This window comes from Typopeltis vanoorti, chromosome 1 (assembly GCF_054136105.1).
Source record: "Typopeltis vanoorti isolate ZY-2024b chromosome 1, IOZ_Tvanoo_1.0, whole genome shotgun sequence".
In the NCBI taxonomy this organism is placed as follows: Eukaryota; Metazoa; Arthropoda; class Arachnida; order Uropygi; family Thelyphonidae; genus Typopeltis; species Typopeltis vanoorti.
This window is the reverse complement of record NC_143549.1, coordinates 93,158,161-93,185,726: the sequence shown is the minus strand read 5'-3', so window position 1 is coordinate 93,185,726 and position 27,566 is coordinate 93,158,161. Positions and strand designations below refer to the sequence as shown.

At 35.3% G+C, this 27,566-nt stretch overlaps 1 protein-coding gene across 1 annotated transcript in view; it reads right to left on the bottom strand.

Moving 5' to 3' along the window:
- Positions 1–101: 101 nt before the first annotated feature.
- Positions 102–27,566, bottom strand: part of LOC150110209 (Y+L amino acid transporter 2-like) — a 53,875-nt gene continuing 26,410 nt past the window's right edge. The window contains exons 3-9 of the mRNA XM_090392205.1: positions 16,020–16,116; positions 14,985–15,029; positions 11,288–11,411; positions 9,898–10,001; positions 7,651–7,747; positions 3,601–3,928; positions 102–2,629 (exon numbers count right to left, since the gene is read on the bottom strand). Coding sequence (XP_090248331.1) covers positions 2,553–2,629; positions 3,601–3,928; positions 7,651–7,747; positions 9,898–10,001; positions 11,288–11,411; positions 14,985–15,029; positions 16,020–16,116 — 872 coding nt within the window. The 3' untranslated portion in view covers positions 102–2,552. The remainder of the gene's footprint in view (positions 2,630–3,600; positions 3,929–7,650; positions 7,748–9,897; positions 10,002–11,287; positions 11,412–14,984; positions 15,030–16,019; positions 16,117–27,566) is intronic.

The following is a 27,566-nucleotide window of genomic DNA, read 5'->3' as shown; positions in this document are numbered from 1 at the left end:
TTCTTCCACTTAGATTGGTTTAAAAAACTGTGCTGTAGTTTAAAACATTTTCCATATAAAAACTGGAAGATTACATTCTGACTCTTACCGAATTGTGCTAGTTTTACAAAAAAAAAAAAAAACATAAGTCGTAATCTTGTGCCTGTGCAAAATAGAGTGATATTTATTAGCAATACGTTTAATATAAAAAACTCCTGAATGTAACAAATGATCGGCATTAGAATTCCTTGGCAGTTCTTGCTTAAAAATGCTTAGTTAATTCTTGAATGATTCTACAGCGAATAAATTTAGTCCTTACAGCACCGAAGAGTTTTTGAGGGATTTTAATTGGTTAATTCTTAACCAATCTTCTATGATCGCCACCGAGACGCTAAGTATATTTCCTATCTACTTTCACCAAGTGTCAATTTTTTTTTAATCAGGAAACCAATGTTTCCTGTATTGTTTCCATCGTAAACTCTTCTTTTTTACAACTATAAATACCTTCCGCTCATTTTTCTCTTATAAAATATTTTTAAGAACAAGTCAATTATAATAAAAATCTAAATGCATAAAAAGCATTTCTACAAACCGACGTCATGAACAAATACGATGTGATCATTATCTAAACTTCGGACACTGGAACTTGCACATCTGATGTGTGACTCGTTCCACAGACGATACGATTCTCTCTTAATATTCTATTCTGCAAGTCTTAAGTCCTCAAGCATTGTAAGTCGAGGATAGCTCGTAATGTAAAAACATCTTTCAGGGACAACCCATCACTTTAATTTTGCTTATAGAACAACTAGTTCTTAATGCAGACATATACTGGATGTTGATAATGATATTTACGCATTATGCACACAGACTGAAAACAAACCTTGGACAAAACTGAAATTTTGCACGTGCATACAAAAAAAAAAAAAAGTGAAATTTATAAATTAGTAAAAAAATGAATGCAATCAAGTAAAATATCGATTTTGTTGAAGGTTTTTTTTTGCTGCAGTCTATGAAATTATGATGCATAAAAATATCTTACGTTTGCAAGCGAAGAGAAAGTCTGAATACAAAGAGCAATGAAAATTATGCAATAAAGTCATTTTTGTTATAAGGTATATGATGGCGCATTCATTTTGGAACAATAAAGATAACAGTTTTACCTTGTGATTCTGAAATTATATCGTCCATTGCTTTCCGATATCTTCAAGCCAAATCTGAGTTAGTCCGAGCCTTTTCTTTAGTTTCCTGCCCGTCAATGGTTTCCTGACTTTTTTGATAAAAACAAAAAGAGCATCCGATCAGGAAAAAATTAGGGCAAATTTTTCCGCAACGCAATTTATAGATACAAAAGAACACTTGGGGAGCATTCGATGCCAAGTAGGCTATGTGAATACAAGATGCCTAGTAGTGCTCCTCCTCCATTCATCGGCAAGAACCCGATTTCACTAGATCGGGAGTGTTACTGCTGTAGTTCATTTAAGCCAAAAGTTTTAAACATCTTATCTGTACAAACTAGCATGAATATATTATAAAATAAAAACAGAGTAAGTGTTTTATTAGAATGACATCAAATAAGTATGAGTTCAGAATGTATATTTATGATATGATTTTATATTGGAATTTTTCATTTAAATTTTCAGTCTATGAGATGAGACCCCCCCACACACACACACAGGAAAAATGGAATGATTTTTTTTTTCTATAAAAGGAACGTACTTTTATACAACTCTTTAATAAATCAAACTTTTAATTTTTTAAATGAAATTTAAAATTAATTCGTTCGCCAGTCTTACTTCGAAAGGTTCAATCAAGTCATATGAATGCATTTCGGAGTCAAGATTTAAGATTTTAAAAAATATATATATTAATAATTATACAATAGTCGTTCTGCTTAGGCAAGATTGTCCTAACTTGTAATTGAAATCAAATTAATTTGCTTACGTTGATGTGTAAATTTACTTTTGGCTTTCTTTAAAATTGTGACCGATGTATTATTTTACTATTTATTTTTTCTTTATTTTTCGTAGAATTACTCTCTTATAACATTAAACGTTAAATGAATGATCTCGGCAGTCTAATAAAATGCGTGAAATTACTAAAAACTATAATGGAAGACAGTTGTTGTGGAATTTTTATCGAGTCAACGAAATCCTCGGTCTTCCCCAACTTCTCCTCGCCACAGCTTTCCCTTCGCTTGCTCCCGACTCAACGAAATGACATCACAAAGATCAGAATTGTCTTTTACGACTTAAAAAAAAAAAAAAAAAAAATCTGGAATCCGAACGCCCCTATTCAAGAGAAGTTCCAATAATAACGACTACACTATAGTCACAGCTGCTAACTGATACAATCCTATAAAACAGTTAGGAAAGGACATTTCAGAACTATTTAGAAAGGTCTTTTAAATCCAACAAAATAAGTTGGTTTGTTTTTTTCACATAGAACAGAACATTGTTTTTCCTTTTTTCTTTTTTAAATAAATAACAACCAGCTTGAAAGACACTGTAGAAAAAGGTAACATCTGTCTGGGTACAAGTGAAGTAGTCAAGTTTCCTAGTGAGATCAATCCGTCATTCTTTTAATAGATTCTGATGTTCTTCGGTCATCACAACTTCAAGCATAAGTTGAAGGAGCTTGGTGGACCGCACTAGAAAAAGAAGAAAAAAAATTAGAAATTTTTATTAATGACATACCTCAGTATTAAGGAACAAAATTACAAACACAGTAGAACTTTTCGTGTATTTTATGCATATGAAATAGCCCCAATTATGATTATTACAAAATATGGGGGTCCTCAGTTGACTAACCACAGTCGCACTTTCTCTGGCATTGCCATTCGTTTTCAGGTTTTCTGTTAAAAGACAATCCAATTAAACATCATTGGAATCATCACAGTTCACCAGAACTAATGAAGTCTGATGAGCTGCTGTAGTATCCTATTGAAAGACTCGATCAAACACCACCACCATCGATGTAAATATATTCAGGAGGGATCGCTACATGGGAAAGTTGCCGCACACTACCGTATGAGTAAACGCGAATTCATACTACACCTTTATTTTTTTTAAAAATTAATTTATATACTTCGTATTGCTATATCAATTCTGTTCTGAATTGAGTGATTTATGTATACTTCTGAATACTATGATGTAATTCTGGTTGTTGATATTTTATGCCTTTACATAGTGACGTTATGTACACTTGTCCTTTTTGATTTCTTCCGTCGATCACTGAGGACTCCACCGATTTACCAGGTGCCAACTATTCGTATTAAGATTTGAAGACCATCTGTATTTGCATACTATTGATTTCATTTACTTTAGTGTGTGCGTGTGTTTATACAAAAGTACTTAATCGATCGCGCCTGCCATCTTTCGTTACTCAGACCCTGGGACAGCGTGTAGTATGGTTTAGTCTATTCTCCACAATTTGCGAAATATCTCGCTTACTTTAATTAGTTTCTGAAAGTGCATGTTCTTCCGTCATCCGCACTTCGTTACGAAAACATGCAAAACCTCATTCACGTGATAAACGGGAATTTCTATTATTACTATCGTATTTCAAGTAATACAGCCCAGCAGTTATTTCTCAAAATTACTCAACAGTCCACATACTTACATATTATTCTATTAAGAGATTTTGGCTTTGATTTCCACTTGACAGCTGCCAAATACACAGGCACGCCACTTAGTATGATGACTAATCCCATAGCACTTTGAAATGGTTGAGCGTACAGTGGCATCACCGTCAAGAATAAGCAGCACACCAGGAAGAGTAATGGGATCAATAGATTCACTTTTATGGGACGAGGCATATCTGGTTTCCTTTTACGCATCAACAGCATCCCGGTGATTGAGATTCCTACCCAAAGCCACTGGGCGAAACTGAAGTAGTTGATGAGCACATAGACGTCACTGGTACACAGCATCATTAGAGACATGGCACACTATAAAGGGAAAAAACTGAGTAAATGAAGGCGCTCGTTATAAAATTCTATGGAAATATTTCTAACCAATTTTGTTTTCACGTACTATATTTAGAAATTAGAACAGCTTATGCAGTCTTGTAAACTACAGAATATGCTAATCACATGAGAGTGGTTATGCATACTACAGGATGGGAAAACCAAAGTTTTCAGGAGATATATATATGTGAGGGTGGTCTGAAAAGTTCTCGGCCTCGACCATAGATGGCAACACTATCGGCATGATTTTTTTTTTCCAAGTTGGTACATCTATCATAAGCATCCATGTGAAATTGCAAGTCATTCTATCAAATAGTTTGTTTTTATACAGCACAAGTGCTGTCTGTATCCCTTCAAATGGATAAAATTGAGTATCGTGCGGTTATAAAATATTTCGACAATTAAGAAATGGACTGTCGAGTTTATACGTAGCCGTACTAGCCTCGAAGATGATCCATGAGGGACGTCCAAAAAGTGGAACAACACCATAAATCATTGAGCAAGTGCACGATATGGAATTAAAATTCGCGAGAAAAGACCCGGTTTGCAGAAGGAAAAAAAATCATCTTTCATCAGGACAATGCACCTGCCCACAAAGGTGTTTAGGCAATGGGAAAATTAAGGGAACTACATCATGAATTGTTGGAACATCCACCCTATTCCCCAGATTTGGCTCTCCCTCTGACTTCTGTCTCTTCTCAAAACTCTTCCTCGCTGGTCAGCGTTTTTCTTCGAATCAAAAGATGATTGCAGCTGTAGAGAGTTTTTTTGTAGATCTTACTGAGAACTACTACAGGGCCGGGATAATGGCGCTTAAGCATATTGAAAAATAAAAATAATTTTGAAATTATAAATCCGTTTTTTCATTGTTAGGCCGAGAACTTTTCAGACCACCCTCGTATATATAAATGTATAAAAACTGGATGAAATGATATAAATGGATGAAAGGTGCAAAAGTACTTTGTTGAAAAAGATCTATGAATGCATATTGAATCCTAAGCTGGATTTGAATCCGGATCTTTCCATTCATCATCACTAACGACTGTACCACATACATATGCACGCATAGGAATGTTTTAAAATAAGATAACAGAACCTCGTACATGAAAATGAATAGTTCGCAAGGAAGGATGAATTGAATATATGGAAAGAGTTTGCATTAAATAATTCTTTACGAAAAGGAGATGGAATTCCATGAACCCATACACTGCATTTCAGTTGCAATTCCTAGACATTACCTGGTAGATATTCATTGAGAGTGGACCAGTACAAAGTCCTTCTCACAATAATGCCTATTACTTAATTCTTGAAACATTAAGTATGTTTCAAAAGTTGTGATAGTTGGCCTATCTCGTTATAATTTTTGTTATGCTAGTACAGTTATTCTTATCTCTATAGCTATCTGTCTACGTTCTACGATCGGTTTGTCTTTTCCGATCAAAGTAACCCCCCCCCCAAAAAAATATGCAAGGGTGACTAGGAGCTAAGAAATAAATAGTAAAGGATGAATTAATAAAATTAACAGATATGGCAAACTGCAACAGAAGGTTCTCGATCTTCTGTGGTTACTTAATATTGAAAGAGACTCAAAACCACAAGATTTCATTTCAGTATGATTTTGAGAAAGACAATCATTGGCTCTTTCACCACGACATTTATTTAGTCTTATTTTGTCCTTTCAGTACTCTTTAAATGATCATAATACCATTCATTCTTTTGTGAACGTAAACAGAAGAAACCCATTTCTCTAATGTAAAAACACCAGTGATTTTTGGCACTAGCTTCCAATTAGGACGAATTAAACCATTGTTAATTACGAATTTTATAATTTCAGAAATAACATATTCAGCCAGTATTTGCAGTCGAGTGATGCTTTTTACATTGTTATCAACAATCTCCAAGTTCGAATCGCATCTTAGTATTGCTATTTGTGAAAGTCTTTAGATGGTTGAATCTCTACCAGCGAGCCATCATCACGTTTAGAGTCCAGAAGCAGCATCAAGGAAAACTATCTCTGTTGTCTCCAGATTGTATACTGTCCAACTCGATATTAATATGCTTTGGATCGCCAATCTTTCATGAAAGAATTATTTCAGATTTCTAAATCCCCGAAGGTTGTTATGAAATTGAGGATACTGCATATAAAATTGTATCTCGAAGAGGTTATTCGATATATTTTCCATACATCCCTATATTGAACTTAACTTGTAAAAAGCAGACGGCGAATAAATTGATGCTCCAATAACAAAACATGATCCGAAAAAAAATCGAATTGTTATTTATCATCTTCAATTTTATTAATTTACCATTTTGGGCTATTTTTTTTTTTTTTTTTTTTTTTACTTCTGAATATTAATTCAACATTGAGCGAGTTTTCTCTACCAATTCTGCATGTTTTCAGCTTTCTTTTGCTTTTTGAAGGGCGATTTTTTTTTTTATTAACTTGGATGCATGTCGTAATTTTTATCATTTTAAACTGCTTGGTAACCAGAAACGTGAGCCTATTATCAGTAGTTCTCACACTTGAATTTCAGTCCCAAATAACCTATATTTCAATGTACTGCATGTTTTATGTATTTTTATGAATATTTCATTAAAATCAAATAAACACACGCCAATTTTTTTAACATCAAAATGGCATGGCCTTTATGCCATTTTGTAATAACGAACTGTGTAGTTAAGATTCTCATTGAGACCTCTTTGTACGGACATCTAGAATACTTGGGTTTCACTAGAAAATTTTGCATTTTTCTAGCGAAACGATCTAGTTAGCTGATATTACGACTTCCCATATTTCCTCATGTTCCAGGTATACCTTTTATATTAATCTAGTAGTCCACGTCATGAAACTAGAGCACATGTTTATATATAAGTTGAGTTGCTCAGCTTTTGACGAGTCCACAGATTACACAGCATTTTTTTGCCTCAACATACGTAAATATCGACATTGCTATTTAGCTTATTTCGATTTTAATATCCTTTTAACTTATGTATTTTGTGGAAACTATCTCCCAACTGTACATCTTAGGTACCTAATGATTTTTTTGTGATCATGTGGTGGCAATAATGTGACGTGCAAAACTTTCAGTAGAGATGAAGAGCTTCCATTAAGCTTAATGCAAGTATTGTGGGCTGGATCCCTACTAAAAAGATTGCAAAGGTTGCCGAGAAATCGTGGTTACGGACTGGGGATTGGAGATGAAAATAACTTCATTAGAATTTCCAGCTTTCATATCTCATTATTAAAGATACGAAACTAATTTCATGCTTTCTGTTTATGCTTTTTTTTTGTATAATTTTATCATTAAAAAAGATATCTCGTGTCATTTTTTCTTTGTTCGTTCATGAAAGCAACTAATGACGTACATATGAAACTGCACTCTTCTGTGGTATGTGATCTTGTTTTGTGTGACCTTTTTCATGAACAGGAAAAAAAGGTCACACAAAAGTATTGGCAAGATAAAAACACGCTTAAAAAGGTATCGCTTGTTCTGGAGGAGAGCAGTGGATTATAGAAGTCCAGAGATAGAATTCCAGAATTTACAGACATTGCAGCTTTTCTGTAAACTAGAGAAACTGCGATGGAGATTGAGATGCAGAAGATGGAGATTGGGATTTCGTTTTTATTGAAGATGACTTTAAAGTTTGAAAAAAGTCGCTTGTTTAATTTCATTAACAACAAAAATGACTTCAAAAATACTCACCGTAAACATCAGAGAGGGAGTTGGCGTATACCTCTTCACATGGATCATTCCTAAAATTGCTGGAAGGTGACCATCTTGTGCACCCACGCAAAATAGTCTGTCAAAAAAAAAAAATTAGAGAAAAGTTAAAATATGGAACATTACAGAATTTTTCACTGCACCCTTTAAGACTAAAAAAAGAATTCAGTTTCCAGATCAGAAAAGAGAAAGTCACTTTCTTTACCAAAATAGTCTTAATTTCTCTTAAGACTTTCCATCGGTTTACTTAAATGGAATTCAGTTTCTCTTAATGTTTGCGATTTATGAAAACGAGTGTTCAATAATGCTCAAAAGAATAATTACTATATATGCTGGTTTGTCTTGTATAAATGGAGTTGTCTCGCGCCAAATAATTTTTACACAAATGTATGTTAAGACTAAACAAAGATGAATGCCAAAGATCGTAGTACTTGTATAGTAGGATTCTATACAAGGAGTTGTGATTTGACCATTTTACACAAGGTACTTTTAGCCTTGCGACATCGTTTCTGGTACCAATGTGCTCGGCCACCACAAGAAAGACCATGTATTATCACTAAGCCTTTCTTCGACCGATTCAAATTTTAGTTTATCCTTGTGAAACCCTCCCCACACCTCTAGAAACGGATTTCTAACCTACTATCTCAGAAAAAGCAATCTTGGAGCTCACAACACAGGGCGTTTCAAAAAGAATGACCCGATTTCAAATAATTATATTTAATAATGAAAATGTGGTACAGTTACAAAATAAATTACCAAGTATGAAGTAAGGCTTCTCATTAACTAAGCGTAGCGGCATCTAGTGGTCGTCATATCAAACTCTGGGCCAAGGCCGTTCACATGGTACAAGTCGCATTCATTTGTGGTTCGTGGTTGCAGAGATATACAATTTTCAAATTGGGACATTCTTTTTTGAAACACCCTGTATTATACAATAATACGAACGTTGAGAATAATTTGGAATAATTAGGAATAAAATGGAGTTTAATTCTCCATTTGGAGAATTAAGACATTAATAAATTATCAGTTTTTCAATTCTATTCTAATTAAACTACCCAAAACGTAAAATACTTTTCACAATATAAGGAGATCTGGATGTGGGAGAATTTCCATTCCAGCATTTTCATTATTACCATGGAAAAGAAAGGAGGGCCATTATGCAACTACAAACCAGATATTTATGGCATTTGATGAACGATCAGAACATCATTAAGCGCCTATCTTACAATAAATTATTTTAACAATTCTAGAAGACAAATAAATAAAAAAAAATTCTATTGCGTTTTAATGCCTCGAAGTGAATAAGAACTTCACATAAGCCCTACTCCCCCCCCCCATCCCCGCCCACATACTCTTCAGAAATCGATATGTTAGTATACAATTATCGTAAGCAAACTGTTAATAAGCTGCTGTTTAATCCACCCTCTTACCGTATTGAAGTTTAAATTGAAGACTAAATTTTTCAGGGGGTTTACACCGTCTTTGGTATAACTGAAATGTGCCGTATTTTGAAATTCCATTGAATTACGTATGGAGGAGCATGTAAGAGACATCACCTATGGCAGAACTAGAGTTCTGCTAATCCTGACGATAAGCTTATGTCACATCTGATCTGGAACAAACCAGAAAACATTTTTAATGCTATGATGAGCTTGAGAAGAATTAGTGAATCGACAGAAATTGGTCCACTTTAATACTAACTATATAATTTACCAACTAACTTAATAATGTTAATTAATATAAGCTATAACCTCTGTTATTCCTCAGCTATCCAACTTTGGCGTACGCGAGATTATATTCACGTGAACATGCTCAGCAATACTGTGCGATCCAGAAAGCCTCCTTCAAATGTTAGCCATTCATTTGTAACTTAATTTATAGCTGTTGATCTCATGTAATGTGAACCCGATGAAGATATATTATTGCGAAGATTGGTTGTTCTCTCCGAGTATGCAACTTAGCTGGTCAAACAGACCGGCTAAGGTGCTACAAAATTCTAAATAAAATACTCGTAAAAGGATGGATAACTTAAGTACTACGTTTTATAGTGGATATACAAATATATTAATGAGAATATAAAGTCTAAAAAAACTGCTGAACTAATGGAGGCATCATTCCAAGAGGAGTCTATTATAATAATTTTTCAATCATAAAACACTCAATAATTAAATATTCATAAATGTCATTTTAGTTTCTTGTACAGTACTGAAGTATATTTCTTAAAATTACCTCGCTGAAGTGAAGAGAATTCCATTTACTCCTCCAAAAGTAGAAAGAGCCACAAATACTGGCATGATCCAAGCCATACTTCCGAAAAGACGATTGGCAAAAGTCTAGGTGAAAGAAAAAAAAAAATAAACAAATAAATAAAAAGCAAGGTCATCAACGACATTGAAATCGAGCTTCATATTCCTGTTAGTTTCACATTAACGATAATGTGAAACTAACAACCAAAATTCAAATTATCAGCAGTAACTGTGAAAAAAAAAAAAAAAAAAAAAAAAAAACCTCGACTTGCTCCTTGCATAGAATTCAATTTGTTCAGCTCTGTGACATTAGAAGTAAAAATTAGAGGCGATTGCTTCCACCTAAGTCTCGTGAATAATACGCCTCCATCATATATTCATATCCTGCAACTATTATGAGATATATATATACATATATGAAACAGCACATCTAACAAATGAATAGATCCTTATGTCTTTCCATTTCCCAAAGGGAGTGAGCTCTTTTAGTACTAAATTTTGTGAATGGAAGGCAGCAAGTATCCATTCTTGGATCATTGCCACCGGTTGAGTTTATTTCTACTGACGATGCATGCATCTACATGCGACTATATCAGATAACTATCGCCATCTTATGTTCCTAATCCTAAATGGTGGTATTATTTGAAATATTGTGTTCTAAAAAGGTCGACTTTTCTGAAATACAGGTTTAAACTCGAATTTTCTGGGAAGAAAACCCCGTGATTGACTAATCCAAAGATTCAAATAATTCCAGGATCATATAAAAAATAGCCTGGTCGGCGTCTGAAATCGAACCTATAACGGCAGCGCAATCTGTTCATCTAGCATTACGAGGCTACTACACAAACATTTAATAATAAAATGAAGAATTTAGTTTCAAAAACCGTATTTTTACTCTGTAAAAATACGTGAACATATTTCGTTTGTATTTTATATTATCTTTACCCAATCCACTTTGGTTTTTTGCTCAGAAAACAAAAATTTAATCAAATGAAAGTTTAAATTAGCAGAAAGACTGCATCCAAGATAACAGGATGTGGAATATCTCACTGCCCCTCGGCGAAATTCCCGGCTTTCCTGGTGGTATTTAATAAGATTGAGCACACTTGTCACATTATTGACAGCTGCTTCTACGCCAAAGTGAACTCTTTACTCGCCTCCAAGAATTCTGATTTCAATCAAGACAATTAGTTTACGACATCGTTTTGTTCCTTGTTGCTGCTGTCAACGTGGGGTGACAGCAATGTGTCGCAATCTCTCTTTCCTTAATACTTCCGTTTACTAAGAACTGGTGTTATTTACCGCCTTCAAGTTTCCGAGAAAAACAGTGCAAGGTCAAACGGGGAAGAAGCGAGAAATGTCATGTTACTTACCACGGCAACAGCGGGGGATGCCAACATCTCCGTTGGTGACACAACAGCGAAGTACGCAACGTTCGTTAAGACGTATACTATTGTTACTATAGGGATGCCTATCCATATGGATCGTGGAAGATTTCTGGAAGAAAAAAAAAAGGATTTTTTTAAGTTATAACAATCATCACGAAATAATTTCTTTATCTTGACAACTTTAAAAAGAATTTAATTTTATATTTCGCACGACATCCTTATAGAAACCCTCACAATTAAGGAACGGATTTACTTTACACCAGTGGCGCACTCGGGATTTAATCTTCGGGGGGGGGGGGGGAGAGTTGAGTAGACGATTTGAGAATACATTCTACGCACTGCATACGACCTATGACTGAGCATCTGCAATGATCGTCAATACATGAAACCCGTGATCTCCTCTGGCCCGGCTCAGGCAAAAGAAGTAGCGCTTGGTCTGCCCGAGCCCTACTTCGTTCGCCTTGCGTTCACAGCAGCCGTGATTCCCGAGAGCTATAGGGTATTCCCACCTTATGCGACCGCTAATTCATAAGTAGTATAGAAATAGAAGACACAACGCAACATTAAAAAATAATAATAATAATAATTTTAATTAGGAAAAGATTTTTGGAAAAATTTTCATGTGTTTTTTCCCTTTTATTTATTTTTTTTGTGGGTCCCCCCTCCTCCGGGTGCGCCAATGCTTTACGCTTGCTGTCAACTGTTCGCTTGAATCTTGCCCGAGTATCATACATAATAAGGCACGATAAAGTAAAAATATAAATGTAATTGCATAACACTAAAATTGACAACTTAATGTCTCAAACAATCAAACATTAAATATGAAGTGATTGCGGTGCAACCATGCTAGTCTGTAGCAGGGCTTCCAGTTCTGTCCCCTTTTCTTCTTGTATGCGATGCAGTGACATCTACAAGAGCATGCCAAACACGCTGTGGAGATCCTAAGCTCTCCTTCATATGGGGGTCCGTAAAGTATAGCGGTTCTGCAGGTCGTCCACAAGATAGCATGTGAGACTGAACTTATGATAAAGCCACAGAAGACCCTGCGACCAGCTGGCGAATAATCTAGCTACCAGATCGTGCATGGAAAGAACTCGAGTGCAGTGGTAGGGGCGCAGTAGAGGCCACGCGATGAACTGGAGACTAGGTGCTCGATGTGGAAGCATGCTGCTAGTCCTTCAGCCCTTCACTGCGCGTCCCTATTCTTTAACCCCAACCCAAAACTCAGCAATGAGTCATCATAAATAACTTCGATCACACTGCCGGTCAAAAGAAATATTCTTCACAAAATAAAAAAACAAAAGCTCATTCAAAAAGTAACTTTTATATCCTCTTGAACTTCGTGGGCTAAATTCTAACAAACAATATGCACTATCGCTTGAACACATTAAATTCCCAAGCTTTTTATTTTTAACAGAAACTCAACGGTATCAAAATAAGCGAAAATTCAGTCCGCTTTCCAGACTAATTCGTTCTGCACTAGGGCACAGAGCCTGTGCTGTTGTAATTACTGTAATTTCAGTAATCATAGAAGAGATGCAGGAGTATTTGCTGTCAAGCATCGATTATTTATAATCCTTCTTTCCATCAGAATACCAGACAATCCTTAACCATTCTACCAACACCCTTGATCTCTTAATAATCAGTTCTCGTTTTAGATATGATGTGGATGTCAACTCTCCTCTTGATAACTCAAATCATAACCTCGTCCAAGTTTCCTTTTTTTTTTCTTTTTTTTTTGCAAAACGACCCTCACCCAGCCTTTCTCAATATCGTGTCTTCTACGTTACGATGGGCGCCAAATGGAACAATCTAATTTGTACTTTTCCTTGGGCCAAATACTATTTTTGATCTTCTGAGTGAAATAGTTGTTACTGGAATAATGAAGGTTCCTCTCCCCCCCCCCCGCTCTCCCAATTCCACTTAAAACCATCAGACCACTATCTGAGCTTATGTCAAGACTGTCGAAAAAAATTATCCAAAGTGGCTTGAAAAGTTTCGCACTGAGCCTACAATGCAATCTGCAATACTTGCAAAATAATCAGCAAATTTAAATTAAATATTGAGAGGTCCAAGAAAACTTACTAAAAAGGTTCGACTGCCATTTGAGCAGGATCTCACCAAGGCCAGATGTTCTGGCGATGTTAGGATAGTAACATCGGAAGATAAGTCAGCCATCAGACTATCGTCTTATTGCCCTCGTATCAGATCCATTACAAATAAAGGAGAAAGTCGCCAACAGTCGACTTCTTCGCAACCTGGAGGTTCACTAATTAATCAGTGACTAACAATGTCGATTCTTCTACTCTTGACCCACAGGAGACTTCTCTGTCAACTCATCTCCTCTTAGCACACAAGGGGGGAGAGAGAGAGAGAGAAGGTTGGAGAAACTCGTACGAGAACTCTTGATATTTCCAAGGCATTTAATCAGATCTTGTATAAAGGCCCCCACTTACCGCTTTTACTGTCCGCTCTTCTGCAAGGAAGCTATCCACCCACTATGACATTCTTTCTTTAGATCCCCCCCCCCACCAATACCAAAAATACCCCAGGTTCCGTACTTTCGGGTGCACTCTTTTTCCTATGTATACATGATCTTCTCTCACTAACATCAAAATTACGAAGGGCTTTTTCTGATGCGGTACCCTTCATTCCTTCCCCCCCCCCCCCATTTAACAAACCTTGAAGTGCTCAAAGGTCTCAAGCCACAGGGTCATCCACAATCAATGCTTTAAATTGATTAAAATGCTTGCCACAGTTCACTGAGGTGAGGATATCCTTATTAATTTCCATGCCAATCAGGGCACTGCATTCTTAATTCATGCAAGAAAAATCACACTTTACTTCCCTCACCTTCGATAATATTCATCTCCCTACAAGATTGCATCTTATTCTTGGACGTGGCCTTCCTTTCCTGGCGTAACACATCACACCTGGGCTCTTCTGCTCCCAAAGAAAATCAGGTGTCTCCGTTTCCTACTCAAGGCACCACACCACATACAACTTCTAACACTGTTGTAAATCCGAACAACCTTAGAATACTTTCTTACATTTGGTACAAAAACTTCTCTAAAATGTTGCTATCTATAATAGAAGAGGGTAAGCCGGTCAATTGACGATCCACTACTCAAATCCAGCCACACTAGTCATAAGTCACAGACCTTACGTTCCTTCTATAGTTATTTTCATAGGCGCTGTTCGGAACTGGCTACCAACATTCTTCCACCTTTCTTTTAGCTTGTAAGCACACACAAGCAACCGCTGTTATCATCAATTCACTGTCCATCTATTGACCTACTGAACCAATTTCTATTCCTTTTCTTGCATTTCATCTACCTTTGTGTTCAGAAACAGTCTTCTCCACGTAGAGTTGTATTTAGACAAACATAGATGTCGTATCAAAAGAAGTTCTCTTATACAATCTTTTTTTTTTTTTAATTTTTTTTTTTTCAGAAATAACAGTTGAATTGAATTGCCCACATTGAGCCTGGAAAATGATAAGCGTTAAGCCAAAAGGGCAAGCATCTTTTCGGCTTGGCGAAAAAGTTATTAATGACTGGTGCTGCCATCTGACGAACATAATGTACGATGGATGAAATTTCATAGGATGAATGTTTTTTTTTTTTTTTTGGTTTTCCTAGATTATGTAACAAACTGAGGAATGAATATGAATTGTACTTACTTATAGGGATTTTTCATCTCCTCAGTAACAAAATTAAGGAAATTCCTGCAAATGAATAATCAAAGTAAATTATTTAATATACCAAATGTCACATTGTTGCTTATATAACTTTTTAAAAAAATACTTAAGGAATTCGTTGTGGATATAACTGATTAATAAGAAATAATAAAAAGAAAAAGAACTTAATGAAATATTTTCTGATCCAACAGAAAAAGTTCATGGTTTATTTGACTTATCACTAGATGGCGCCACCAAGACCATTTACATTAAAAAGTTGTTGAATTTACATCAAACAACTGAAGCCAAAAAGCATATCCTTTGAAGAAGTACCTTGTGTAGTCCTGTGCACGAAATCACTAGATGGTGCTTTCGCACGCAAGATCCACAGAATGTTATTTTGTGTTTTCTACTTGGCCTGCAGAGGAAAACCGGTAGGATGAATGGAGGGAGCAGACAAAAAAAAAATATACTTTCCTAGATCTAAGATATGCAGTATAGCAACAGAAAAAATAACTTATTTCCTCCTTAACGTGTTAGACTTAATGACCTATCACGGCCAATTATGTATGCATAGAAACCTAAGTAAATGTTTATAATTGGCTGGGTAATCTTATCTGCTATATCCATTTGGAAATTCGTTTGTGAAAGACTCATCGAATCATCGATAAGTCTTTTCAGACGAAGGACGTCTTCGTTACCGACTGAAGCACCAAAGCTATCAATATTATTACGTTATATTATATAAGGCAGACTCGATCTCTAACTGACGATATCAAAAACAAGAATTAGATAACACAAAAGCAAATATAAACAGCATGCCTCAGGAGAAAGCGTATTGGTATTTGCGGTGCCACTGTTGCTGTTTTATGATATGAATCCAGTATATTCGCATATTTCATTTAAGGGAGGAGAAAAAAATAAATAAAAAGAAAGAAAACTTCAGAATACTGTATATAGTGGTTGTTGAGAAGACGTAATAAAATCGCCAAAGGCGATAAATCAAGTAATCATGCAAAGTAAATAAATGGTACTTACCATCCCCCGTATGCAAAGAGTCCAGAATAAAACGCCAAGGATATCCGCTTGAAATTGAATTCACCTTCGAATGGCTTCTCATAATATCTTGTTTCTCCTTTTGAAGAAAGATAAAATTATCAGTCTGGGATTTCTGAAATGCGCTTAGAATGCAATCAGAGATTCATTACAGTGGCATAACTACAACGCCGCGAAGCACCTTAGGGGAAGGAGAGGGTAGAGAACTTAAATGAACCAACAAAATAAGCTCAGGGAGTCTTTCAAAAGGCCCATTTCCAACCACCTAAAGCAGGGGAAAGTGGGGGGGGGGGGACTCGTTGTCATGCCATCGATTCATTACAGTTACAATGCGTGCGATATTAAATATGGGTGGAGAGATAAAAAATTAACAGGTTTCGTTATAGTGAAACCTTCAAACGCTGGACTACTAATCGTTACTTATTATATAGAGAGATTTCAGCATGGTTCACCTTCAGAACGTCTAGTTCGTGGCATTTATTATTTTTTTTTTAAGGACAAAAAAATTCACTGGAAATTCCGGCTCTCGAGTAAAAAATGATCAGCGTGATATGCAGAGGTTTCTTATAACTGGTTCAGGAACAAAAAGGTATTCGTTAAACAGCTATTTAACAAACTGGTCGCTTGATTAGTAAAATAAAAAGAATGGTAGAGTGCAAAACACTTCTACAGTTAGTGTGTTTCAAATCGTCAGCTTTGATGTAAAATGTCAAAATGAAACAAAATTCAAAATTGATAAATTTCATAAAAATTCTTATGGGAAACAGTAAATAAATCTCCTGAAAATGGAAACCCAATGGTTTTGTTTAATTTACTGATAAAGAAAACTGATTAAAAAAAAAAGTGTTATATCCGATAATTGTCATTCGTCACCTGTCTGGAGTAAGGAATGAAATATCTTATAAATATTTATCTTTCATTATAACTTCATGAATTTAAATATTAATTATTGAACTCCAATTGAATAAATACCTTCTTCTGTAGGTAACGCTGCTTGTAATGTAACGTTCTTCTTAAGTAGTTTCAAATTCATTGATTTTGTACTTAAAACCTTGATTGTAGTGAGATGGAGACTTAAAATTGTCCAAAATGTGAGCGACAATTACAGAAGAATTTTTATATATTTGTTCCAACAAATGGAAGGACTTCTCAACAGTAATAGAAAGTAAAAGTCCCTGGAAAAAGAGGAGGGGGGGGATAAACCCTCAATGAGATGGATGGTGTGTATGAACCGACTGATCTTCAGAGAGCTGACGCTTACAGATAATGCATATAACAGGACCATGGCGAGGACTGGTGTGGCACATCACCGAGCAACTGAGTGACCATACGGCATAAATGTTCGGGAAAAAAAAAAAAAAAAGGGAGCGGGAATGATAAAACGGGGACATTGATTTTTTTTCTCAAGTTCTTTAAATGGTATCATTGTTGTGTTTAATATTCATTTTTATTTCAATAAATTATCATTTGAAACATTTACACCATTAGTGTATAGTTTTCCAGCCGTAACTTGACTACCTCTCCTTGAGACGAAGGTTCACCGTATCTCTTTCTCTGCCTAAAGCCCACTACACCAGAGCAACTTATGATTGTCATTTTGGAGAATTTAATCCCTGTTTACTCTCTTCCTTCAAAAATTGAACCTCTAACCTTAGGAAAATATCGCGTACGAAATACTATATAAAAACTCTACTCATCTCATGGAGTAGAAGTCTTGCAGAAAGGTTTTAATTTATGAGTTTATTTATGACATTCCTCTGATAAAATAAATTACGAAAATATCTGCAATAAATAATTTCCTACCCCCTCTGTCATGGGAGTTTTTCGTTTTCTGGAGGACAGGAAAATAAAAAAAATTGCGCACGCTAAACCCGAAAGATAGTTTTCCCCCTCCCTGTCTGTCTTTTTAAGTTCAAGGTGTACCACTTCAGACATTCATTAGGAGATAAAACCTGCGTGCTACTTTCATTGTCTGAACGGTAAAAAAGCAGAGAGATAAAAAGATGCTGTTACGTAACCGTAGACTAATCATATTCTATATAAGATAGCAAAAACCCTTAATTAAAATAAGGTATTGCCATTTAAATAACACGCTGATATCATTGTTTATATATCTGACAGTTTCTCGGCGCTTAAGAATGAAGCTAACCAAATCAAGGAAAAATTTCCATCTAACTTACTTAAGTAAAGAGTTTCCAAGTTTATATATATATATATATATATATATATATATATATATATATATATATATATATATATATATATATATATGTGTGTGTGTGTGCGTGTGTGTATGTGTGTGTGTGTGTTATTCCACATCTCCAGTTTTTCCGAAATTGCAAATAGCAGAAATGCACAAATGTTAATGTTTCTTTCAGTTTAGTAAAATGTTTCTATTAAACTAAAAGCAACCGTTTTTAAGTTATTTATTCTGAAATAATTGCACTGTAAAATAGAAAACTATTTCTTATAGATCACTGCGAATATGAATATGTTCTCTCCCTCGACCATAACAAATCAGTCTTGCTTTTACCGAAGACGCTGTATGGTTACTGTACCTCACATGGTTTTGGCAATGATATCTTCTGCTAGAATAAGTGGTAAGTAGAGCTAGGCCACCAAAAAAAAAAAAGCTCTAAGTTCGATTCTAGAATCGAACGCAAATCAAGAAAAATCGACAGTAAGTCACACTCTTTCAGACTAATACCGTGTGTTAGGAAACACTAAGTGGCAGCAGTTGTCTGCAATATTCTTCTTCCTTTGGCTCTTGACAGGCTTGGGCCAGTTATCAGTGATGACTAAGGATGAAGACCGACTGGCATTCGATCTTCAACAAAGTAAGTTAGCGCTAAAACGACCTCATCTACGAGGGAGGAGGGAACTGAAAAATTCTGATAAACACCTAAAACAAAAATAATATAAAAGCAACTGATATAACCACAAGAAAGAACATATCTTAAAACTCTTTAATCCCATGTTTCATCAAATTGTAATAATTTGTTCTTTTAGGATATACAAGAAGAGTTGCTTTAATACCATTTTTGTTCTAGATGTTTATTAGAACTTTTCAGACACCTCCCTCTTACTCTCCCTTTCGGAAATAAATCGGCCATTCCCCCCCTCACCCCCGGTGTATTAATTAGTACTGCGCTTCTGTTTTTGAGCTGCATGATCCTACAATTGCAGTATTTGTAATGCTCATGTTAGGATTTAAAGACTCGGCAATAAAGTACATACGGCTATTTTCAAATTCTAACTTTTCCCTTATCGAACTATTAATAACACATTTGTAAACCCTAAGTTTCACAAAAAAAAAAATATTATCTTGGTTAAATATATCATAACTAGGTTTTCATACCTCGTAGCGCATTAATACAAGTTTGAGACTAATAAAAAAGGGACAGGATGTTGTCGAAATGTCATTTTCCTCCTTTCTTTCTTTCTTGGTGATGCCAGTTACTTTGCATTCATTAACAGATAACTGGATTTGAAAAACAAAACTTAACGAAGAATAATCACTGCGCCATTATTAAAACTGGAAGCGTTTCCCGCTTCTGCTCATCTAGGACTTCGGTGTGCCTGTCTCGCTAAAAGGCGACAGACGACTTGCCCAAGACATTGGGCAACAGTTCTGTGCGAAGGATGCAAAGTCACATCCGTTTGAAATTATAAAGAAATTTAAAGTTATTAATAAAGTAGTGTACTATGTTTATCGTACGATGAGCGACTGCTTATGTTTAATGCACAGTCGGGTCTTTTTAATGCCGTAGATACGTTCCAAAGAAAACCGCACATAAAAAATTGCACAAAAAAGGCCTAACTTACGTTGAAAAATTAGGGATACGTTCCATAATTTTCTAAAACCGCATAAAACCGAAGCAATGAATTAAAATAAACCTAAAATTGCATAAAAAAAAAGTTTACAAAAATTCAGGAAAATAAGAATGCTTAAGTTTGTTTTAAAGCTTTATTCGTTTAATTTTATTGAAAAGAAACAATTTTGTTTTTACATTTTGTCATCAGAATTAACGTCGCTATTAGACAATATTCGGAAACGTTTGCGAACTGGTGCGAAATCACTTTCATGAAGGTGTTTGTGACGCAACAGATAGTGATTCATCCACCTCCAGCCTACAAAGCAATCTCCAGGATCAAAGAGAGGGAAAAACTATCAGCACACAGGAGAAAAAGTCTGTTGTATTCACTCGTAAGTACTAATAATAATAGAGAGGCGTACCCCCCCCCCCCCGGCGCCCAACCCCCGTGTTCCAGACTGGTAGGCCGGTTCTCCTTGAATTCTGATGGCTCGAATTTTGAAGACTCGACACTCAAGGTAGCCCCTGAGCGTCGTCTTCAAGGGGGGGGGCTCCTCTTCCCTGGCGCCTACGGCGTCCAATTCCCCGAGTTCTGGACTGGTAGGCCGGTTCTCCTTGAATTCTGATGACTCGACACTCAGGGTAGCCCCTGAGTTTCAAAACGTTTCAAAAAAACGTGACATAAAAACGTTTCAAATTTCGGCTTATCTTTTTATATAGAGAGAGTATGATTATACTTTTTGGTGATCAGAATAGGATATGTCAATGAAGATCAGCACAAAATAATTTAATGTTTAATTAATTAATAAATCAGCTAAATTAACAATTAATTAATATATTACAAAATAACCAAGGTGTTCCATGAAAATTTCAGGATTTGTGAAGTGTTCCGTCGTAGGAAAAGCTTGGGAAACGCTGGATTACAGCAATTCTTATACAGTATTAAAATTTCATAATAACGCTATAGGAGGTTGAAGTAGTTATCCTACAAATAATAAGTTTATTATGTTAAATATATAATAAATATATATAAATCGCCCTAACCGATCAGGTGTTAATAGGATACGATACTGGGAAAAGAAAGGCATTAAACAGCTCAAACTTGAAAAACTCAATAAAATCAGCAGCTTGGATTTCTTCCCTCCTTGAAATCTACTTGTGACAGCAGAAAAACACTGCATTCAGCAGTCGCATTTGTCCTTAAAGCAACGGTTACTATGGTAACCATGCTGAGAGTCTTTTGGTTCTTATTACGTGTTGTTGAATTAATATATATTTCCCTTATTTGCATTGATATAAACGCACCTATTGTGCGTTTCGAGATTAAATTTCAAAACGAAAGACAAAACTTGGCGGGTTTTTTTTCCCTTTCTATTTTTTGCCCAAACGCCTTTAAACAAACATAATAGCTAAACCATTTTCAGCTGCAAACCACTAAGTGACAGTAATTTGGTAACGTTCTTTTTCCCAACTTTGACTGTTAAGACAAATGTAGCATTGACGTCATGACACTTCCTGTTTATTATTACGTAGGGCGGCCGGCCTTCTTTTCACCGAGAATATTCAATCCTAACGATTCAAGACGTTGTTATCTGGACTTAAAGACGATAACAAAGACAGGCGGTCAAGCGCTGTGACTTATGACGTGAATTTCCAGGGGCTGTTACATACTAAGCGGGCCGCATTACGTTATTATTCCTAAGCGACGGAAGAACGGATGGATAATTTTATCGCTGAAACTTCGACCTTTCAGAAGATGGCAATTCTGGAACAAGAAAGACAAAGATAGCGAACTTCTACGGAATACATACCAATGGAATATGAGGAGGAGATGGATGGAGGCGTTTATGATACAGTGGAAAGAAATGATGGAAAAGAATATTTATTGAGAAGATAAGTTTCTAAAACGCAAGCATCTCTGCAGTTTGTCATTGATATATTTAATTCTAAATTTCGGATTTTCTAATCCTTTCACACACACACACACACACACACACACACACACAGTATTCATGTACAACAGGATCACTTTTTTTTTTTTTTTTTTTGTCTCCAAAAATTCCGATTTTTCATCCCGCATACAGGTCAATCGGCCAGAAAATGCACGCAGTTAAACAAAACTACTATTAGTGGACAGTAGATGGCGTAGTGCATAGATGAAGGATTAAGCAATGCAGACGATGGATTGTGCAGCGTGCCATCCACGTTAATTCATTGGAGGCGTCGCGTAATAAAAAAAATAAGCAAGGTTTTAAACTTATTAAGCCAATACAGATTTCGCAAAAATAAATAAAATTAATAAATATGGTTTACATAAATTAACTTATAATTATTTTCGATCGATTACTTTTAACGCAAATCATTTAATTGTGTTTATTATTTAAATGTTTAAATGATAAACCGCAATATTTCAGCCTGTTATTCTGTATACCAGACATAACACCATTGATATTACTTTTTCTTTTATCGACTGAAGTTTCATGATATAACAGAAATGTGAAAATGAGTTTAAAAAAAAAAAAAAAAAGACTCCAAGTATCTCGAACGACTAAATTGATGCATTTAATCACATAGAAGTTTGAACCAATAAGTGAAAGAAGAAAAAAAAGATATTACTTCCAAAATTTATTCAGGAAGTTCCTCTTTTTGTGTTTAGTAGCTCCTCTATTTTTTGACCTCGTTGGACCCTGTAATTTCATGGATAAATCCTGAAGGCACGCAATGTGTTTATAATACTAAATACTTACGGAAGTAACTTACGTAAAATGTTTATTTGCAGAATTATCGGGCTGTTTCATAGCCATTTTCGATACACTGTAGGAGTCACAAAAAGTGTGAACAAATAAAGTGAAAGTGCTTGATATTATATGCAATAGCGACTGCAGGAGAATAACTCCATCTTCATTAATATAGAAATTAATATAAATAGTAAAATATTTTAATTTAAATAATTAATTACGATTTATGACATGGTAAGTACTGTTAGGAGAACTTCCCACAATTGAGAGTCTAAGTGAATGGTTTTTGGAGCTACAGCATCATCTAATTCTTTCAATAATACTGATTATTTCATCATTGGATAAAAGACGGCTTGAAATATTAATAATAGTTTTTAAGGCGTTAATCTCGTTATTAACTGGAATGCTTTTCTTATTCAATAGAGATTAAATGTCTGTATATAACACTGTTTTAATTGTCATGAAAACTTTTTTGCTGACTCAGATAAAATCTTAGAGGGGATAAAATTCTTCACCGTATAGGATATGAAATAATTCGGTCATAATAGAATCAGCATTACGATTGACAAATATAATAATATAATATTTTAAAAATATTGATCAAGATCACTCAAGAATCAAATTTCACCTACAAAACACAGAATTCCGTGGAATAATATAGTTCTACACAAAAGTTCTTTTGTTCTGGAAAGACTATACAAAAGAAAGCTGTGAAGCATACGTTTATAATTCTGACTTGACCAAAAACGATTCAACTTTCTCAATTTTGGGAAGATATCCTAACCAATACTCGCCATTCACGTGTTTCGTAAATTGTAATTATTTATTTTTAAAAATATTTTACTGTTTTAATTTATTTCTTAATATCTATTAATGCACATGGAGTTATTCTCCTGCTTTTTTTGTGGTTATCTTCGTGTAGTATATTAAAAATGGCTACGATACATGTCCGAGATTTACACACTGTTAGCAATCGTGCAAATGTAATTTGTGCCCTGAGAAAAAGTTCGCCGTTTTTTGTTTTTTTTTTTTAGGAAGAAGAAAGTTCTATGAGTTTAATGTGTTTTCACAAATAAAACTAGCCGAAAATTCTGCAAATAAATAAATTTTAAGTAAATGACTTCAGTAGTTATTTAGTATTATATCTTTCAGTTATGTCTTGATTTTAAATCATGAAAGGTGTTTTAAAAAGCAAGAATCACACTTGGCATACAAATATTTGTTAAACGAAACATTGTAAATTATTATGACCTTTTTTCTTGACCACTAGCATTAATAAATTAAAGACTTAATTCTGTATGTTAGTCAAGTAAATATTAGTTTAATATCCAACGTTTCACTGACTGATATCTGTCAGCATATTCAAAGGGAATACATTGGTAAGCAATAGAAAGTAACAAAAACTAGGAAACTAACCGACAATTCCAAAAATTATATAAAAGTTATCCTGTGCGTGATACAATGATATAATACGCGTGTAGCAAGCGCAACGTTTTATTTGTTGAGAAATTTATTGTAATTTTCATGAAAGTTCTTTTTTTTTTTTTTTTGGTTAAATGATCTGATTAGAGTTTTCCATATATCTGGTAAGATTAGGCTTTGATTCTTATTTAAGTTACCTGTTGAACGGGCGACTGTAGCAGCTTCTTTGAATGTTCTGGAATGGTAGTTCTCTTCTATGTAGGGCATATGACTCATATCCCATTCAATATTATGGTTGGTAGAGGCAAAGTGGGAAGAAAGGCCTGATATATCCTGTCTGTTATTCCTTACATAGCCTATGTGTTCTTTCTTTCTTGTTTCAAAACTTCTTGATGTCTGTCCGATGTAATTAATACCGCATGAATAGGGTATGCTATAAACTCCAGAGTATTTGTAGAAAGGATGGCTATCTTTCGGTGATCTTATAAACTTTTGAATGGTCTCAATAGGTTTGAAGGTTACTCTGATATTCTATGGTTTTAGAAGAAGAGCTAATTTTCTGGATATGGCACTAACAAATGGAATTGTTATAGAGCTGATGTATTGGGTTTCATCTCGTTGTCTTTGCGGTATGTCACTAAAGAGAATCTTGTTGATGATTCTTGTAGGGTAGCCATTTAGGGATAGATCTCTGGATATTTTCATTAATTCTTCTTGTAAGTCGCCAGGGTCTGTAGTACACTGTATAGCTCTTCTTTTGAGCATATGGATAATGCTGAGTTTCTGGGATATGTGGTGAGACGAGTCGAAATGGAGGTAGCGTCCAGTGTTAGTAGGTTTTCTATATATCAACAGGTTGATGCTATTATCAGTTTATTTCTTAATAAGGACGTCTAGGAATGGAAGTTTATTATCTTTTTCTAGCTCCAATGTAAACTTGATAGTGTTGTGGAAGCAATTAATTTTGTTTAGATAATCTATTAGTTCCTCTTTTTTGTGATTCCAAATGATGAAGATGTCGTCAACATACCTAAACCATGGTTGGTTTAGGGGTAATTTGGGATAAAATTTGAATCTCCAGATTTTCTAAGAATAGGTCGGCACAAGAAGGAGAGAGAGGGCTACCCATGGCTAATCCTGTAAGTTGTTTGTAGTATGTTTTTTGCCATGTAAAATAATTTGAAGTTAAGCAATGCTTGAACAACTTGGTGATGTTTGATAGGAACAATTTTTCTAAGATGTCGATGACTTCTGAAACTGGGACATTTGTGAACAGAGATGCGACATCCAGGCTAGCCATAATATTATCTTCAGAGATAAGGGTGTTTTTTAATTTCTCCAAGAAATGTTGGGAGTTCTTGATATAAGAATCCGTGTTGTGAATGTGTTCTTGTAACATTTTGGCTAGATATTTGGATAGTCTCTAAGTAGGGGTGTGGATACCATCCACTATTGGACGTAACGGATGCATAGATTTTATGCCTAGCACTATGGAAAGAAAAGTACTACTGAAATTAAACAACAAAGAAATCATTATATTGAGAGCAGACAAGGGAAACTACACTGTCATCTTAAATACTAAGGAATATGAAGAAAAGATCAATAATCTATTATCGGACACATCTGTCTATGATGTTCTTAACACAGATCCTACTCACAAAAACCATCTTGATACCAATGAACATAACTTTCATGAAAATTACAATAAATTTCTCAACAAATAAAACGTTGTACGTGCGACACGCGTATTATATCATTGTGTCACGCACAGGATAACTTTATATAATTTTTAGAATTGTCGGTTAGTTTCTTAATTTTTGTTACTTTCTATTGCTTACCAGTGCATCCTTTGAAAATGCTGACAGATATCAGTCAGTGAAACGTCGGATATTAAACTATTATTTACACTAACATACAGAATTAAGTCTTTAATTTATTGAAACATTGTAAAATTTAAGTAAATGCATTGTGAATGAAGTTTTGAAATTAGTTCTCCAAAAAGAGCAATTTTTTTTTTAAAGAAGGCATTTTTTTTTGCACTATTTGAAAATTAATAGTGCAAAAACTAAGTACAGGAATATTCTCACGTTGCCCGCTTTTTTTTTCTTTTTTTTTTTCCCCATTTAACGTACCTTTATTGACTAAAACCTCACTGGTTTGCCTTCCTCCCGTATATTCTGCCCACTAGTTTTAAATATGCTTGTGCGGTGGGTGGGAAAAATGCAGTATCCTTTACACAACTAAAGATATTTTGGTGATCAGTGAGTCGCAAGCTCGCATTTCAAAAAAGACACTCACTGAAACTAGTAACATTAAATGTACTACGTCGAAGAGAAATACAAAATTCCGCACTATTAGGTTTATCTACTCTATAATATAAAATAATAAGGCTTTTTTTCTAATGTTTTTGTGTCACGTTTTTTGTCAAGTTATTTGAAATGTTTTGAAACTCAGGGCTACTCTGAGTGTCGAGTCTTCAAAATTCGAGTCATCAGAATTCAAGGAGAAGGCCTACCAGTCCGAAATTTAGGGGGATGGGCGCAGTAGGCGCCGAGGAGAGGGGTGGGCAGAATCCACCCTTTCTTCAAAATTCGAGTCATCAGAATTCAAGGAGAACCAGCCTACCAGTCCGGAACTCCAAGGGGTTGGTCGCCGTAGGCGCCAGGGGGAGGACCCCCCTTTCTAGTTTTCAATATTCAAGTCATCAGAATTCAAGGAGAACCGGCCTACCAGTCCGAACTCGTGGGGGAAGGGGGGGGGGGAGGTTGGTCGCCGTAGGCGCCAGAGGGCGAAACCCCCTTTTGAGTTTCAAAATTCGAGTCATCAGAATTTAAGGAGAACCGGCCTACCAGTCCGAACTCGTGGGGGAAGGGGGGGGGAGGTTGGTCGCCGTAGGCGCCAGAGGGCGAAACCCCCTTTTGAGTTTTCAAAATTCGAGTCATCAGAATTTAAGGAGAACCGGCCTACCAGTCTGGAACTCGGGGGGGGGGGGTTAGTCGTCGTAGGCGTCAGGGGGGAAAGAACCCACTTTTGAGTCTTCAAAATTCGAGTTATCTGAATTCAAGGAGAACCGGTCTATTAGTCCGGAACTCGGTGGGGGGGGGGGGAGGATCCCCCTAGTATTACTTAAAATCCTTAGTAGTCTAAACCTAATCTAAACAAAACTATAGAAAATTTGTTATCTACAGAAACCTACGAATTAGTGCACAATCCTATATTTTCAAATATAACTTCGTATTTTCATATCTGGGACAATTTAGAAATTTTCACCATGACAACGGGATGAGTAAATTCTCCAACATCTGCAACTGTTATTGTACAACACTTGTAAGCTCGACGATGAGATCAGTTTATAAAGTGAGTCTTGTCTGATGATCCAAATTAAATGAAATTATATGAAAAAAAAAATCATTTCGATTCCTAATTATGATAAAAAAAGAACTTCATATTTTGCTTTCAAAACAGCTGTAAATCAAATGTCAAAAGAATACCAATAAAATAAAATAAAAAAAAAAATAAAAATAAAAAAAAACGTGTGTACGCTTGGCACACAT